Source organism: Littorina saxatilis, linkage group LG5 (genome assembly GCF_037325665.1).
Source record: "Littorina saxatilis isolate snail1 linkage group LG5, US_GU_Lsax_2.0, whole genome shotgun sequence".
NCBI lineage: Eukaryota > Metazoa > Mollusca > Gastropoda > Littorinimorpha > Littorinidae > Littorina > Littorina saxatilis.
Window position 1 is genome coordinate 23541451 of NC_090249.1, and position 14412 is coordinate 23555862.

At 41.0% G+C, this 14412-nt stretch overlaps 1 protein-coding gene across 2 annotated transcripts in view; it reads left to right on the plus strand.

Moving 5' to 3' along the window:
• Nucleotides 1-14412, plus strand: part of LOC138966606 (lipoxygenase homology domain-containing protein 1-like) — a 99416-nt gene extending 85004 nt beyond the window's left edge. For both annotated transcript variants that reach the window (XM_070338888.1, XM_070338889.1), the window contains 13 exons: nucleotides 2232-2329; nucleotides 2764-2936; nucleotides 3759-3878; nucleotides 4447-4579; nucleotides 4826-4980; nucleotides 5380-5537; nucleotides 6641-6729; nucleotides 7480-7643; nucleotides 8095-8187; nucleotides 9510-9651; nucleotides 10615-10772; nucleotides 11106-11275; nucleotides 11719-14412. In XM_070338888.1, the coding sequence (XP_070194989.1) occupies nucleotides 2232-2329; nucleotides 2764-2936; nucleotides 3759-3878; nucleotides 4447-4579; nucleotides 4826-4980; nucleotides 5380-5537; nucleotides 6641-6729; nucleotides 7480-7643; nucleotides 8095-8187; nucleotides 9510-9651; nucleotides 10615-10772; nucleotides 11106-11275; nucleotides 11719-12034 (1969 nt within the window). In that variant the 3' untranslated portion in view covers nucleotides 12035-14412. The remainder of the gene's footprint in view (nucleotides 1-2231; nucleotides 2330-2763; nucleotides 2937-3758; nucleotides 3879-4446; nucleotides 4580-4825; nucleotides 4981-5379; nucleotides 5538-6640; nucleotides 6730-7479; nucleotides 7644-8094; nucleotides 8188-9509; nucleotides 9652-10614; nucleotides 10773-11105; nucleotides 11276-11718) is intronic.

Here is a 14412-nt window from a genome sequence, read left to right on the forward strand (position 1 = left end):
TGAGAAAATTTTGCGGTATATGTAGGTATAGACCCAAGTTTTTCGGCCGGTCCACTGATCGCGACGCTCCATTCCATACTATTCTTGAACGGTTGGTTCCTAAAACGGTCAGACTGTTGCTGGTCGATCCGTATGGGAACGCGCTCTTTGTCTCCTACAGTCACCGTTTCAACGTAGCTATCGGGGATTCAGTATAAGCATACCGTATGAGAATGATTCGGCGCCATTTTTACATCGCTTTGAGCCACCTGCCAAAATGATGAGGAAGCTAAAGCGAGATGAAACCGTTCTAGCCCGGGAAATTGACCAGCAGAAGTACAAGAAAAATCTCTGGAGATTCGACTGGCTCGATGAAGTTGTATCATTGAGCTGGAAATACGAGAAAGGCCAGAAGACACAAGACGTGAAACTGAAAGTTGGCGATGCTTTTGCTAAAATCAACTTGCTGGGAAAAGCTCAGTGCACTTTGTGCAACAATGTTAATGTTATCAACTACGGAAAGACTGCCCTCAAAAGCCACTTGAAAAGCAACAAGCACCTGACTATCCTGAAAACCCAGTCGGGTAATCAGTCAATGGGGTCGTTTGGCACCGACAAGGTAAGAACATTGAAACCACACCGTCACACGCCACCACCCCCCCCCCCCCACCCCCCGCCTCTCTCTCTCTCTCTCTCTCTCTCTCTCTAGAATTGACTTGTATAAAACTAGTCTGGCATATTCAGGTCCATTTCTGTGGAATGGTTTACCAGTCTCTCTCAGACAGCCACTTTCTGTTGCCAGTTTTAGAAGACATACTTTTTTGTATATGCTTTCATCGTCGTGTGGCACTTAATGCCTCGATCAGGTACTGCTGTTTGATAAGTACATGAAGATCTACCAGTATAATCATTTCATTTCAGTTAAGTTTTTTTTTTTTTTTTTCTCTCTCTCTCTGTTTACGTTGTTCTCTTCATGGATTTTGCACATACATTATGATTATGTGTACAATGTGTACATGTGTGTGTGTGTGTGTGTGTGTGTGTGTGTGTGTGTGTGTGTGTGTGTGTGTGTGTGTGTGTGTGTGTGTGTGTGTGTGTGTGTGTGTGTGTGTGTGCGTGTGTGTGTGTGTGTATGTGTGTGTGCGTGTGTCTGTGTGTGCGTGTGTGTCTGTATGTGCATGTATGTCTGTGTGCATGTGACCTTGTGTGTCAAAGTGTGTGTTTTAATGTATACCATTACCAATGACCATGTTGGCATGTATGCTATGAACATTTTTTTTTTTTTTTTTTTTTTTTTTTTTTTTTTTCTCTCTTTGTCTGATTTAATAACCATGTTTTTATGTTTTTGTTTTGTTTCTTCTTCTGCTTTAATATTATGCACTGCTTAGTTAATTCCCTCTTGGGCGAGGGCTGGATGAAAAAAGATCTTTGCTGTATCTACTCCATTACCCTCGAAAAATAAAGTTGGTTCGTTCGTTCGTTCGTTCGTTCTCTCTCTCTCTCTCTCTCTCTCTCTCTCTCTCTCTCTCTCTCTCTCTCTCTCTCTCTCTCTCTCTCTCTCTCTCTCTCTCTCTCTCTCTCTCTTTCTCCTCCTTATTTTGAGTCTTAGCGTAAAATTAATTTGAGAAACATGGGAAGGAAGAGAAAGGGGGGGGGGGGGGGGGGGGGGGGGGGGCTATGATTTAGCTGAAATATGCATTTCAGGGCCATTTTTGTGTGTCTAAAACACTAAAAACCTTCAGCCCCCACCTTCTTTTTCCTTAATTATCACTTTTTCTGAATCCCATGTCTGCTCATGCATTTGACGTCCTTGTGACTTACAGTTAATTTCAAACATTCGATCTAACAAATTGCTTGCTTTTACATTCATAGTAGCATCTTTGAGTAGAGTACATCTTTGTGTATGTGTGCGAGTGTGATTGTATTTTAATTGGTATAATGTCTGTAATGGCTTGTAATTTGTTTGTTCATTTCGTTATCAAAAAACAGAAAGGTTGGTTTGCAGAATATTTAATCAGATACAAAACAAAACATTTACAAGTATGTTGACCAAATGGTCTTTCAATTGGACGGACATGCAAATGGCAATGAGACAATGCAAGGAACTTTAAAGTAGGCATTGACTTCATCAAGATGGCGAGACTCAAAAGGAATGACAAAAGGAATTTTGTTCATGTGTTTGTTTGAATGTTGTTCACCTGTCAGCATCTTTGTGTTTGTCTACTTGTAGATATTTCTGTTCCCTGTTTTAGGTGGTTTGATGGTGGAGAGGATGATGGGAGAATCGAGCGCATGTTGACACTGAATGAGGACGCTGCTCCAACCCCAGATGTTGGTCCCGCACAAAAAGGTTAGATGTTCAGCCAGTTCTGTTTCACGATATGTTTGGTTTTATGTCGTTATTAAGCTGTGTGTCTGCAAATTTATATGATTTTGTTTTTGTGGACCTTGTTCTGCTAATCTTTACAGATTTGACAATTGTTTTATCTATAGTTATTTTGAATAAAACAGTCTTTCTGCTAACAGTTGTACATTTAAAATGTTACTCGTGTATGATGTTAGACACACAAAAAAGATTTGTTATATTCCATCTGCAATAAATCTACTTTTATCGCTTTAATTTTCTTGTCTTTGTTTCTCTTTCTTGCTTTCTGTTTTTCTTTCTTTCTTATTTTTCTTTCTTTCTTTCTTTCTTTCTTTCTTTCTTTCACGCTTTCTTTCTTTCTACTAACTCATCCTTTGTACAGCCCTTGAACTTAATCCTCTGTTGACATGGTCACGCAGCAGGCAACAAGTGGGTGGTGTGGGCCACAACTGGGTCGGGTTCGAACCAGGGCACCAGCAGTCCAGTGGTGGTGGTTCTGTATGGAGACAAGGGACACACGGAACCCATGCTGCTAGGAGACAGCCCCGATCCACCCGTTAAATTCACTGAGGGACAAACCCAGCAGTTTGAGGTAGGTGCTTTTCTACCTTCTGTGCGGGATGTTTGTGTGTGTGTGTGTGTGTGTGTGTGTGTGGTTGCGTGTATGTGTGTGTGTGCGTGTGTGTGTGGTTGTGTGTGTGTGTTTGTGTGTGGTTGTGTGTGTGTGTGTGTGTGTGTGTGTGTGTGTGTGTGTGTGTGTGTGTGTGTGTGTGTGTGTGTGTGTGTGTGAAATGAAGTGGCAAGTGTTGACAATGAAGGGTAGGAAGTGGTGTGGAGTGGGGGGGGGGGGTAGATGGGGCTGCAAGATGCCTCTGGGTCTTCAAGGCACTTGGTGAATACGCTGAGGTAATAGTAAAAGGAGAGGGTGTCTATGGTAAGGCGTGGAGGGAGTAAGGGCTAGGGGCTAGGGCAATGAAAATATGAGATTGCAGTCTTACAAAATCTCGAACAAGGTGGAGGGAAAAAAGTCTCCTCAGACCCAAATGCACATGTCTCTATCTTGTCATATGAGTAAAGCATGCTCATGGGTGAGTGTATTTGTGTGCATGTGTGTGGGTGTGTTGATGCTGTGTGTCTGTATGGTTTTGTGTCTGCCTGTCTGAGAAGTTAAGGAGGAGCAAGAGAAGCGAAGGAAGCGTAAGTCAAACCTGTCTGTAAGGACCACCGAAGGGACCAACCAAAAGCTCTTGTTATACACATGTGTTTTGTTGTTGAAAATATCAATCAATTCGGGGGAAAAAAACACCTTCTCGGGGATCCTTTGTCGTGGTTGGTGTGGGCGGGTGGTATTTTCCAGGGATGGTCGCCAGAGCAGGTTCAACTGTATATGTATCACAAAGAAATTGCATTTCAGGTTGCGTCAGATGTTGATGTTGGCAAGGTGTACAAGGTACGGGTTGGTTTCCTCGGCGATGGCAGGGAGCCGCTGTGGTACTCCAACTTCTCTCACAGTCCTTCTTGGTATCTGGAACGGGTAAGATGCTTTTCCTAGTCTTTTTTTATGTTTTCCTTTCTTCCATTTAATTTCAGAGCTATCATGGGCAGATGAAAAATCAACCGACCATGCATTAACAGTCAGCAATCTTAGTAATACTGGCAAGCAAAGAGAGAAAAAAAAAAGATGATGGTACCAGTAAATACAGCAGTTGTTGAATGGGAACCCAGTATTTCCTTGGATAGGCTTGACGGTATCTATAAAGGTTTACTTAAAACTTCCAAGAGAGCAGCGGCCTGGGGTCATTTTACAGCTGAAGCTAAGTAATTGGGGATGATAAATTCTGTTGCAACCCTCTAAGCTCCCTAAACCTGAGTCAATTAAACTGCATGATTGTCATGTATGTCACAAGAGGCAGTGATTTGTAAATCAAATAACCAAAGGCAAGTAGGCGCTCTAAATGCATACAACATGACTGCAATGGAGAAAGCGAGAGTTATACGGAACCAATCTCCTGGCACCTGAGAAAATAACAAGCATTAAAATGAACAAGCGACTTTCATCCTGAAAGCAGTGATTTGTAAAGCATAACTTGTACGTGTTACAGCTGAAGATACAGGAGGAGAGCAGTGGGAGGCAGTACGTGTTTGAAGCCAAGCGCTGGATACGTGTGGACCAACAACACGACCACTGGAAGGAGTTCCCTGTCTACACCAGGAATGAACAGGACATGCTGCCAGGTGGCCAAGATACTTATTTACTTAGTTCTCCTAGATCCTGGAACACACCTGAGATTACACTGAGCAGTATTTTTTGGTGGTTTACCAGATGAATTCTGAAAAACCTGAAGCTTGTGTGTGTGTGTGTGTGTGTGTGTGTGTGTGTGTGTGTGTGTGTGTGTGTGTGTGTGTGTGTGTGTGTGTGTGTGTGTGAAAATAACTAAGCTAACACCCATCTTACAACATTTAACACCTGTCTGTCAACAGTGAAAGAGTACTACGTGGAGGTGTATACAGGTGATGCAAACTTTGCTGGCACTGACGCCAATGTCTACCTGGAGATCTTTGGTGACCGTGGCGACACCGGCAAGCGTCACCTGCATGGCACTAAAGCACCTGGCAACATGTTTGAAAAGAAGAAGGTAAAATTTAAGTCTCACTTTTAGCATAGAACTGTTGTGTTTATAGATTTTACAAGTGTAATGGAATTTCATCTCAGATTTTTACCTTAGTCTTTGTGGGTAATCTTTGAGGAGGAGAAGAATTCTGACAGAACATTTCAGCCAAGCACACTGAAAGAACCATTCTTTTAACATTGAATCCTTCTTTGAAAAGTATGGGTCATACGCAACCCACACCATACGGATTTTGTAGTCCCAAGCGTGAAGGTTAAAGCTTGAGAGATCCCTTTTCCTTCAGAAAATGTGGGCACTATCACAGGTACTTCCTTGAAGTTTGTAATCAGGCTCTTGCACAATATCCTTCACAGCATTGCAAGTACATCTATCATGGTTGATTGTGTTTCCTCTTCCCTTTTTCAGCATGATATGTTCATTGTGGAGGCGGTTGACCTTGGGAGTCTACGCAAGGTGAAGGTCAGCCATGACGGCTACGGGGCAGGGTCTGGATGGTTCCTAGACAAGATCACCATCAAGGAGTCGCAGAGCAGTAAAGAGAAATATGTCTTTGAGTGCCACAAGTAAGTTTGTATGTTATGTTGAAAACAAGAGGCGAAGCCTTCAAGGCTCACGTAAGAAATCGACAAACAGTAACACAAACTCAATCACTCCGTCACACACACACACACACACACACACACACACACACACACACACACACACACACACACACACACACACACACACACACACACACACACACACACACACACACACACACACACACACACACACACACACACACACACACACACACACACACACACACACACACACACACACACACACACACACACACACACACACAGAAAGAGCATGGGTGAAACTGGGCAAGAAAGCGAGACACTAGATCTAGATCTGTCTGTCTGCATGTAGCCTACTTACAGGGACACGACTGCCAACTTGTCTCGGCCCGCTCAAAAAAACAATGACCGAGACTTTCAGTAATTCCTTCGCGTGACGTCAAACCCTCTTACGTCATAATGTGACGTCAATGTAATGTGACGTCTTCAAATGTTAGAGTTTCTACCACATACATACATACGCACGCATGCACAGACAGACAAAAGTTAGCATCGCATAGGCTACACTTACGTGAGCCAATAAGGTTGATACAACTCTTTTTTCATGAAAAAGATGTTTTGTGGTCTTGCCTGAAGCCTAAAGAGAAATACATCTGTGAGTGCCACAAGTGCACCCTACACGCTGAACAATTTTTTAATGAATTTTTTCATGTGCTAAAGATTTTGTTGTGGCCTACTGAATCCTGAGTTCAGTTAGCATTGCATTGCGCTATCAGCTGAAAACATGTTTCTGAGAGTTTTCTTCTGCAATCCAAGCTTTAATATTTCATGATTTTAACCACTTTAATGAACTTGTTTCAGCCTTCTAATAAATGCCTTTAATCTTTAGACAAACATTTTAACTCGCAAGAACGGGGGGTGAGAACATTTTACTGGCAAGATTCATTTTCTTCATAAACGGTCGTTATCTTCATGGTATTAATTACTCACAAGTATGGGGGGGGGGGGGGGGGGGGGGGACATTTTAGTGGTAAGATCAATTTTTTCCAGACACGGTTGTGACCATCATGGTATTAATTACTTACGTTTGTGTTGCACAGGTGGTTGGATGTTGATGAAGGTGATGGAGCCATAGAGAGAGAGCTGCCGCTGGCCGGACTGATGGGTGACCATGTGGATGCTGCCACAGGTCTGTGCTAGCTTTGCTGACCACTTTATGTGTGTGTACATGACCTTTCAAGAAAGAGCAGAAAACGGTGTAGCAGTGTCACTTCTTCGTCTTCTTCTGCGTTCATGGCTCCCACGTCCACATTGGTTATTTTAAGCGTGTTTTTTTTATGTGTATAACCAATTTTACCCTGCCATTTAGGCAGCCATACACCGCCTTCGGGGGAATCCGCAGTGTCACTAATTGGAGAAAATTAGGTTTTAAGAACAAAGGAGAAGAATTCTGTCAGAAAATGGAGGTAAGTTTACAGAGGTTGTCAACGGAAAATCTGAAAAACCAAGGTCTTAAAAAAAGGGGGAAGTCTTAAATTGGGGGAGGGTGTGTGTGTGTGTGTCTTAAAAGAGGGGTTCCACTGTATCATCTGCTGTGGGTGAGTTTATAGAAGATGACATGAAGTTTGTGTGTTGCTGTGTGTGGCAACAAGCTGGTGTTTGCCATGAGCTTACTTGACTGATATAATTAAAATCAGAACAATTAAGGCCTGTGCTCACTCATTAAGATTGGTCAGCTGGGAAAGATGTTTGTTGTTCTGACATATTTTGTTTCTGTAGCATGTATCTGTCTCCCTGTCTTTTTGTCTTTCTGTCTGTCTATCTGTCTGCATCTGTCTGTCTGTTTGCCTAACTGCGCATGTTTGTTTTTCTAGATATACATGCATTAACAGACTTGTATTGTATCTCACACAATCATATTTTTTTGATCATTTTCCAGACGTAGACTGGCAGGTTCGTGTGATGACCAGCATGTGCGAATCGTTCAGCGGCACTGATTCCAAAGTGACCTTGACCGTGTTCGGTGAAAGGGGGACCTCTGGTCCACAACCTCTGCGGCCGGAAGACGGCATTTTCCACCCTGGTCAGACCGACAACTTTGAGGTCAGTTGTCTCTTGAGACGTTTCATTGTAGTGGGCGTTTTCATGTGAAGATGAAACAGTGAAATGTTGAAGATTTTAGGAACAAACTCAAAGTGGAAGCAGTTCTTGAAGTGATGACACATTTACAATGCAGTGATGAAACATTGAGATTTTGAAGGTATATTACCAAATGGTAAAGATAGAATTCAGCTATGACATGAATATTTGTGTATATTTTTGTGTACGCATGCATGCAGACACACTTGCACACATGCAAGCACGTGCGCCCACACACACGCACGCACGCCCACACACACACACACACACACACACACACACACACACACACACACACACACACACACACACACACACACACACACACACACACACACACAGATAGTGCTTGTATGTACTTACATTTTGTATTTATCAAGAGAGGTAGGTCAGAATTTTACCCCTGCTGTTTCAGATCACACTGAACCCAGGCGAGATCGGCAGGATACAGAAAATACGTCTGGAGCACGACAACACTGGGAAGCAACCAGACTGGCACGTGGAGAAGGTACTGCTGGCTCTTTGCCTTCAGATGAACTTTTGTAGTTTACAAGCGCTGTCAGTTACACTATCTATACTTTAGAACCCTTTTTAAGACCCCCCTTTTAAGACCTCCCCCTTTTTAAGACCTTGCTTGTTGAGATTATCGGTTTAAAACCTCTGTAAATTTACCCCTCCTTTTTGACTCACATGCGAAGCAAAAGTGAGTCTATGTACTCACCCGAGTCGTCCGTCCGTCCGTCCGTCCGGACGTCCGGAAAACTTTAACGTTGGATATTTCTTGGACACTATTCAGTCTATCAGTACCAAATTTGGCAAGATGGTGTATGATGACAAGGCCCCAAAAAACATACATAGCATCTTGACCTTGCTTCAAGGTCAAGGTCGCAGGGGCCATAAATGTTGCCTAAAAAACAGCTATTTTTCACATTTTTCCCATTTTCTCTGAAGTTTTTGAGATTGAATACCTCACCTACGTATGATATATAGGGCAAAGTAAGCCCCATCTTTTGATACCAGTTTGGTTTACCTTGCTTCAAGGTCAAGGTCACAGGAGCTCTTCAAAGTTGGATTGTATACATATTTTGAAGTGACCTTGACCCTGAACTATGGAAGATAACTGTTTCAAACTTAAAAATTATGTGGGGCACATGTTATGCTTTCATCATGAGACACATTTGGTCACATATGATCAAGGTCAAGGTCACTTTGACCCTTATGAAATGTGACCAAAATAAGGTAGTGAACCACTAAAAGTGACCATATCTCATGGTAGAAAGAGCCAATAAGCACCATTGTACTTCCTATGTCTTGAATTAACAGCTTTGTGTTGCATGACCTTGGATGACCTTGACCTTGGGTCAAGGTCACATGTATTTTGGTAGGAAAAATGTGTAAAGCATGTGAGTCGTATGGGCTTTGCCCTTCTTGTTAAGACCTGAATTTCTCACGATTGTTGGAGGTCTTAAAAGAGGAGGGAGGGGGGGGGGGGGGCAGTGTACCTCCACACTCCACAACATCTTGACCAATACACATACATGTGTGTGTTTTTTTATGATTAACACAGTTCTAAGCTGCATTTTGAACTGAGAGCAGCTTTCTTTTGCTACTGAAATTATAATACAGTGGTACATGGTATGTGAGGCCCCTATGATAAGATGACACCTCCCAATAAAGAACATCTTCTGAAGTCCTTTGTCTACTCTCATGACTAAAATATCCCCATACAAAGTGCATCAATTTCCCCCCTCCTTTTTGTGTTAATTTTTTGTTTGTTCAAAAGCAGCTGACATTGTAAGAGTCACAACAAAATGTGAAATGTGTTTGAAGGTGATCATGAACAACAACCTGGGAGAGGAGGTGAAGTTTACTGTGGATCGCTGGCTGTCGTACAACATGATGAACGGAAATTTCCCCAGCGACATTGTCTGTGAGGCTCCTGCCAAGTGGCCCGATCAGCAGCCCTTGTCAAGTCAGTGTTTTCTCGTGTAGGGAGAGATTCCAAAACAGATAGACTGCTAACGATCCAAAATTCAGAATCAAAAAACTAAACTTGAAGGTTATTGGAACGTTTAGTTATTGACAAAACAAAACGTTACATTTAATAACATAAATGTAACGTAAATGTAACATTTTGTTTTGTCAATAATTAAATGTTCCAGTAACCTACAATTTTTGTTTTTTGATTTGTGTGAGGAGAGTTTTTTCATATATCACTGTGTCGTTGTTGATGGTTGTGATAGTGATCCAAATGTTGATTGTCAGAACAATGATACAGATGATGATAATAGTGAGCACATTAGTGATGACTCGACTCCTCCACTGTTGTTTTTGTTGATGATCAAAACAGTGCTGAAAATGTTGATAAATACAGCAGTGACAAGGAGGAAAATAGCGGTGGCAGCTACAATCTCTTTCATGATTTTCTCCACAAGAAATAGCTTAGTATGCTGTTGAGAGCTGTAGATTTGACAAAACATGATTGGAGAGTTGGTAAAAAGAATATGCACACAAGAAAATGAATTGTAGCTTACCTTACCGAATCATCTTCAGAATAACATGGTTTACACATTTACTGTACAAACATCCTCTGGTTTTATCACTGACAATTTACGCGAAAAAATTCAGTCTGTATGCATCGTCGAAAGTGTTAGTTTATCTGTGAATAAAGCTTAGCAAAAATACAATTACTTTCCTCTCACTCTCTCTCGATCTGTCTCTCTGTCTGTCTGTCTGTCTATTTGCCTGTCTGTCTGTCTGTCTGTCTGCCTGTCTGTCTCTCTCTCTCTCTGGTTGAAAAAAATTCGTTTGTATTGCTTATGCCACAACCCTCGTAAAATAACATTTGATTTGATCTCTCTCTCTCTCTCTCTCAGCGTTCCATGTTCATTCAGCCCTCAGTATAATTACATTTCATCTGCTCTATCCTCTTCAGGATACAACTACATAGTGAAGACTGTGACCCCGCCAGACCCAGGAGCAGGAACGGATGCAACCATCTACATCAACGTGGTCGGTAGCCGTGGTGATTCTGGTGTCAGGGAACTCAGGCGAAACCTTGAACAACCACAGCCAAAGTTTCAGGAAGGATTGGTCAGTACATTTATTTTCCTGCTGTGTACATTGCGCACATAAGTGATTATGAGGTTTGAGAGATCAGACAAACCTTTTTGGGAATGCAGAAGATGAAGACTACAAACCTTTTAAGTATTATTGAGTGAGAGTGCGTATGTGTATGTGTGTGTGTGTGTGTGTGTGTGTGTGTGTGTGTGTGTGTGAGTGAGTGTATGTGTGAACTTTTCGCATGGGAGTCCGGTGCCTTTACCACTAGGCCATTGCGCCCATTGTAAAAAGATGTTTTATTATTATTATCATTATTATTTTTATTATTATTATCTCTTATCCTGATTTTGTGTTTGTGTGCAGACGGATTCCTTTGTCTTGGAGGCTGTAGACTTAGGGACGCTGGAGAAGGTGATTGTGGGTCTGAAAAATCCCAGTTCCGGGACGTCGTGGAAACCTCAGTGTGTGCTGGTCAGGGTGTCCGAGACGGAAAGCTCCTTGGAGAAAGAAAACTACGTCTTCCCCTGGGGAAAGTAAGTTGCCTGTGTTTGGATGAAGAAATGTGAATATTCACGTTGCTCTGCTTGTTGTTTACTTGATCTAAAATAGCAAATTAAATCAAATTATTTATATATCTCAAATCTAAGAAATTACATCACTGGCGCATAAACATGATGGCAAACAGAACACCACAATATTGTTAACACTAAAATAAGAATAGCCGAGACCATTGTGTCTGCATGTCTGTGTCTGTGTTGTTCCGGTGCACTTTCTGCTGGATTACTTTCTTTGTCTGACCACAGGTTAATATTATTGAAATAAAACGTAAAGATTTACATAGTCAACTACCAAAATGTATTGTTTAAGGAAACAGACAATGTGACTAGCATGTGCTTTTGCCTTCTACCTTTTCCAGTTCTTGTTATTGTTATTCAAAGCTTCTTTTAATTCAACTCTTGCTGTCATTTTTTCACAGACACCTGGACGCCCGTCACCCAGAGGCAGAGATCATGCTGGCAGAAGTGGTCGACGATTACGTGGAGAGAGAAATCACAGGCCTGACACCTCGCGGTTCAGCGCCACACACCTATCGAAGCCCGCGAGAAGGGGGCATAACTCTTGAGCACGGTGAAAGCAGCCCGCAGGCCAGCCCAAGGACGTCACAAACCCTGGCGCCCGATATAAATCGAAGTCCTCGAGCGGGCGGGTTGAGGATGCAGCAGGGTCCTCACGGTGATGAATCTGGAAGTGAGCTTGAGATCGGCGAGTTTTCTGCTAGGAGTGACTACTGAAAACTGAGCAGACTGAAGAGAATTCTTGGTTTCTGTGTCCTTTCTTAAAATGTGGTGGAGCTCCAGTTTTAAAACCGCCCCCAAAACTGAGAAAATCGGGCCTTGAAAGAGGGGGTGGGGTGGGAGGGGAGTCTTCCAATGAAGGTGAGTTGACAGAGATAATTATAGAAATCCCTGAGAAAGCAGGTCCAATAAACATAGCTATTCTTAACTGTAGGGGTCTTAAAAGGGGTTTCCACTGTAGATCACATTACATATTATGGACATGATAACAAAAACAAGTTGCGTTAGGCGAAATAACAACATTTAGTCAAGCTGTCGAACTCACCAAGACCGCATACTCGTAGTTTCGTCAGTCCACCGCTTGTGGCAAAGGCAGTGAAATCGACAAGCCAGAATAGTGCGGTAATGGTCGCGCTGAGCAGGATAACACGCTTTTCTGTATCTCTATTCTTTTTAGCGTACTGAGTTTGTTTTTAATCAAAACATATCATATCTATATGTTTTTGGAATCAGGGACCGACAAGGAATAATATGAAATTGTTTCTAAATCGATTTCGGATAATTAATTTTAATCATAATTTTCATATTTTTAATTTTCAGAGCTTGTTTGTAATCCAAATATAACATATGTATATGTTTTTGGAATCAGAAAATGACGAAGAATAAGATTAAATTATTTTTGGATCGTTTAATACAAAAATAATTTTAATGACAAGTTTCCGATTTTTAATGACCAAATTCATTAATTATTTTTTAAGCCACCAAGCTGAAATGCAATACCAAAGTCCGGCCTTCGTCGAAGATTGCTTTGCCAAAATTTCAATCAATTTGATTGAAAAATGAGGGTGTGACAGTGCCACCTCAACTTTTACAAAAAGGCGGATATGACGTCATCAAAGACATTTATCGAAAAAATTAAAATCAACGTCCGGGGATATCATTCCCAGGAACTCTCATGTCAAATTTCATAAAGATCGGTCCAGTAGTTTAGTCTGAATCGCTCTACACACACACACACAGACACATACACCACGACCCTCGTCTCGATTCCCCCTCTATGTTAAAACATTTAGTCAAAACTTGACTAAATGTAAAAAGCATGTGTGCTTGGGGTCACATAGGGAGACAAAGATTATGCAAGCAACAATTTGTGACTTAACTTATTTTCTTATGGAGCTCCTGTAAAAAAGAACATTTTATTTAAGTTTGTGATTGAATTTATTTTTGAATGCCTTTCTTGGTGTGACTTTGGAGTTGAGTCTGTTGTAGAAATTAGGACTCCCCTGAGCACATTACTGCTCTGTGGACAGAATGAGATTTGTGTACGGTGACCATATCATCACCCTTTAATCTTCATCTTCTAAGTTTGGCAAACCAAATGATAGAGTTGCAGTGAAGAGCCAGGAAAACACACACTATGAGGACATTGTTTGCTGAGGTGCTAGATGCAACTAACTGTAATATTTCATGTCGAACTTGATGCTGATTTGATTATACTCCAGGCATTACTGTGATGGATATTTAACTTTATGTGATTGTGAAAAAAGAAAGAAAAAGTTGATGAATGAAGGTCATTGCAAATGCATGCTCACTTTAAACTTAGTTTTGTTTTATCCTTACAATTTTTTAATAGAATCTGCAACCTGTCATTTTCGTTTGAATTCTATGATTTCAGGATTGTGTTAGAAGTCAATCAGTCATTGTGTATGACTTCTTGTTTGAAGATATTGAAGCATCAAAATAGCCTAACACTGTGCTTGAAGTACTGATATTTTGATTAAAAAAATAAAAACCAAATAGACATGTAACGTATTATGATACAGGGAAATGTTTATACAACTTTCTTTGATAACTTAATCCCAAGTGGCTTTATCATTCGCTGGCAGCTGCATGTAATTTGAATAAAGTATTCTTCTTTTAGCCTGGGTTGATTATCCACTCAGGAATTTTTATGCCGGTATGAACATGACCCTTTGTGAATCATAGTCGTATACTATACATCAGCACAGAAAAGTACTTTTTGGGCTACTTTTTCTCAACATTTTTACTCATAACAGCATGAATCATTTTTTTGTTTTATCTGTTGTGATCATTATATGTATAGATTATAAAGTGTTTTGTTTTTTGGTTTTTTTTAAGTAAGATCAAAAGACTTGTTCTTATATGCCAAAATAAATTGCAAAAAAAAATAAAAAATTCCACCAAAAACCACATAACTCTGCTGTCACTGATGGAATTGGCATACACAGTTATACAAAATATTTCTAAATATGTAAATACTATGCATACACATTGTACATAGTATACATTTGTATCATTCCTCATCTAGTTTCTGTTTTATTTTTAATCTAGTTTTCAGGGAATATTTTTAAATA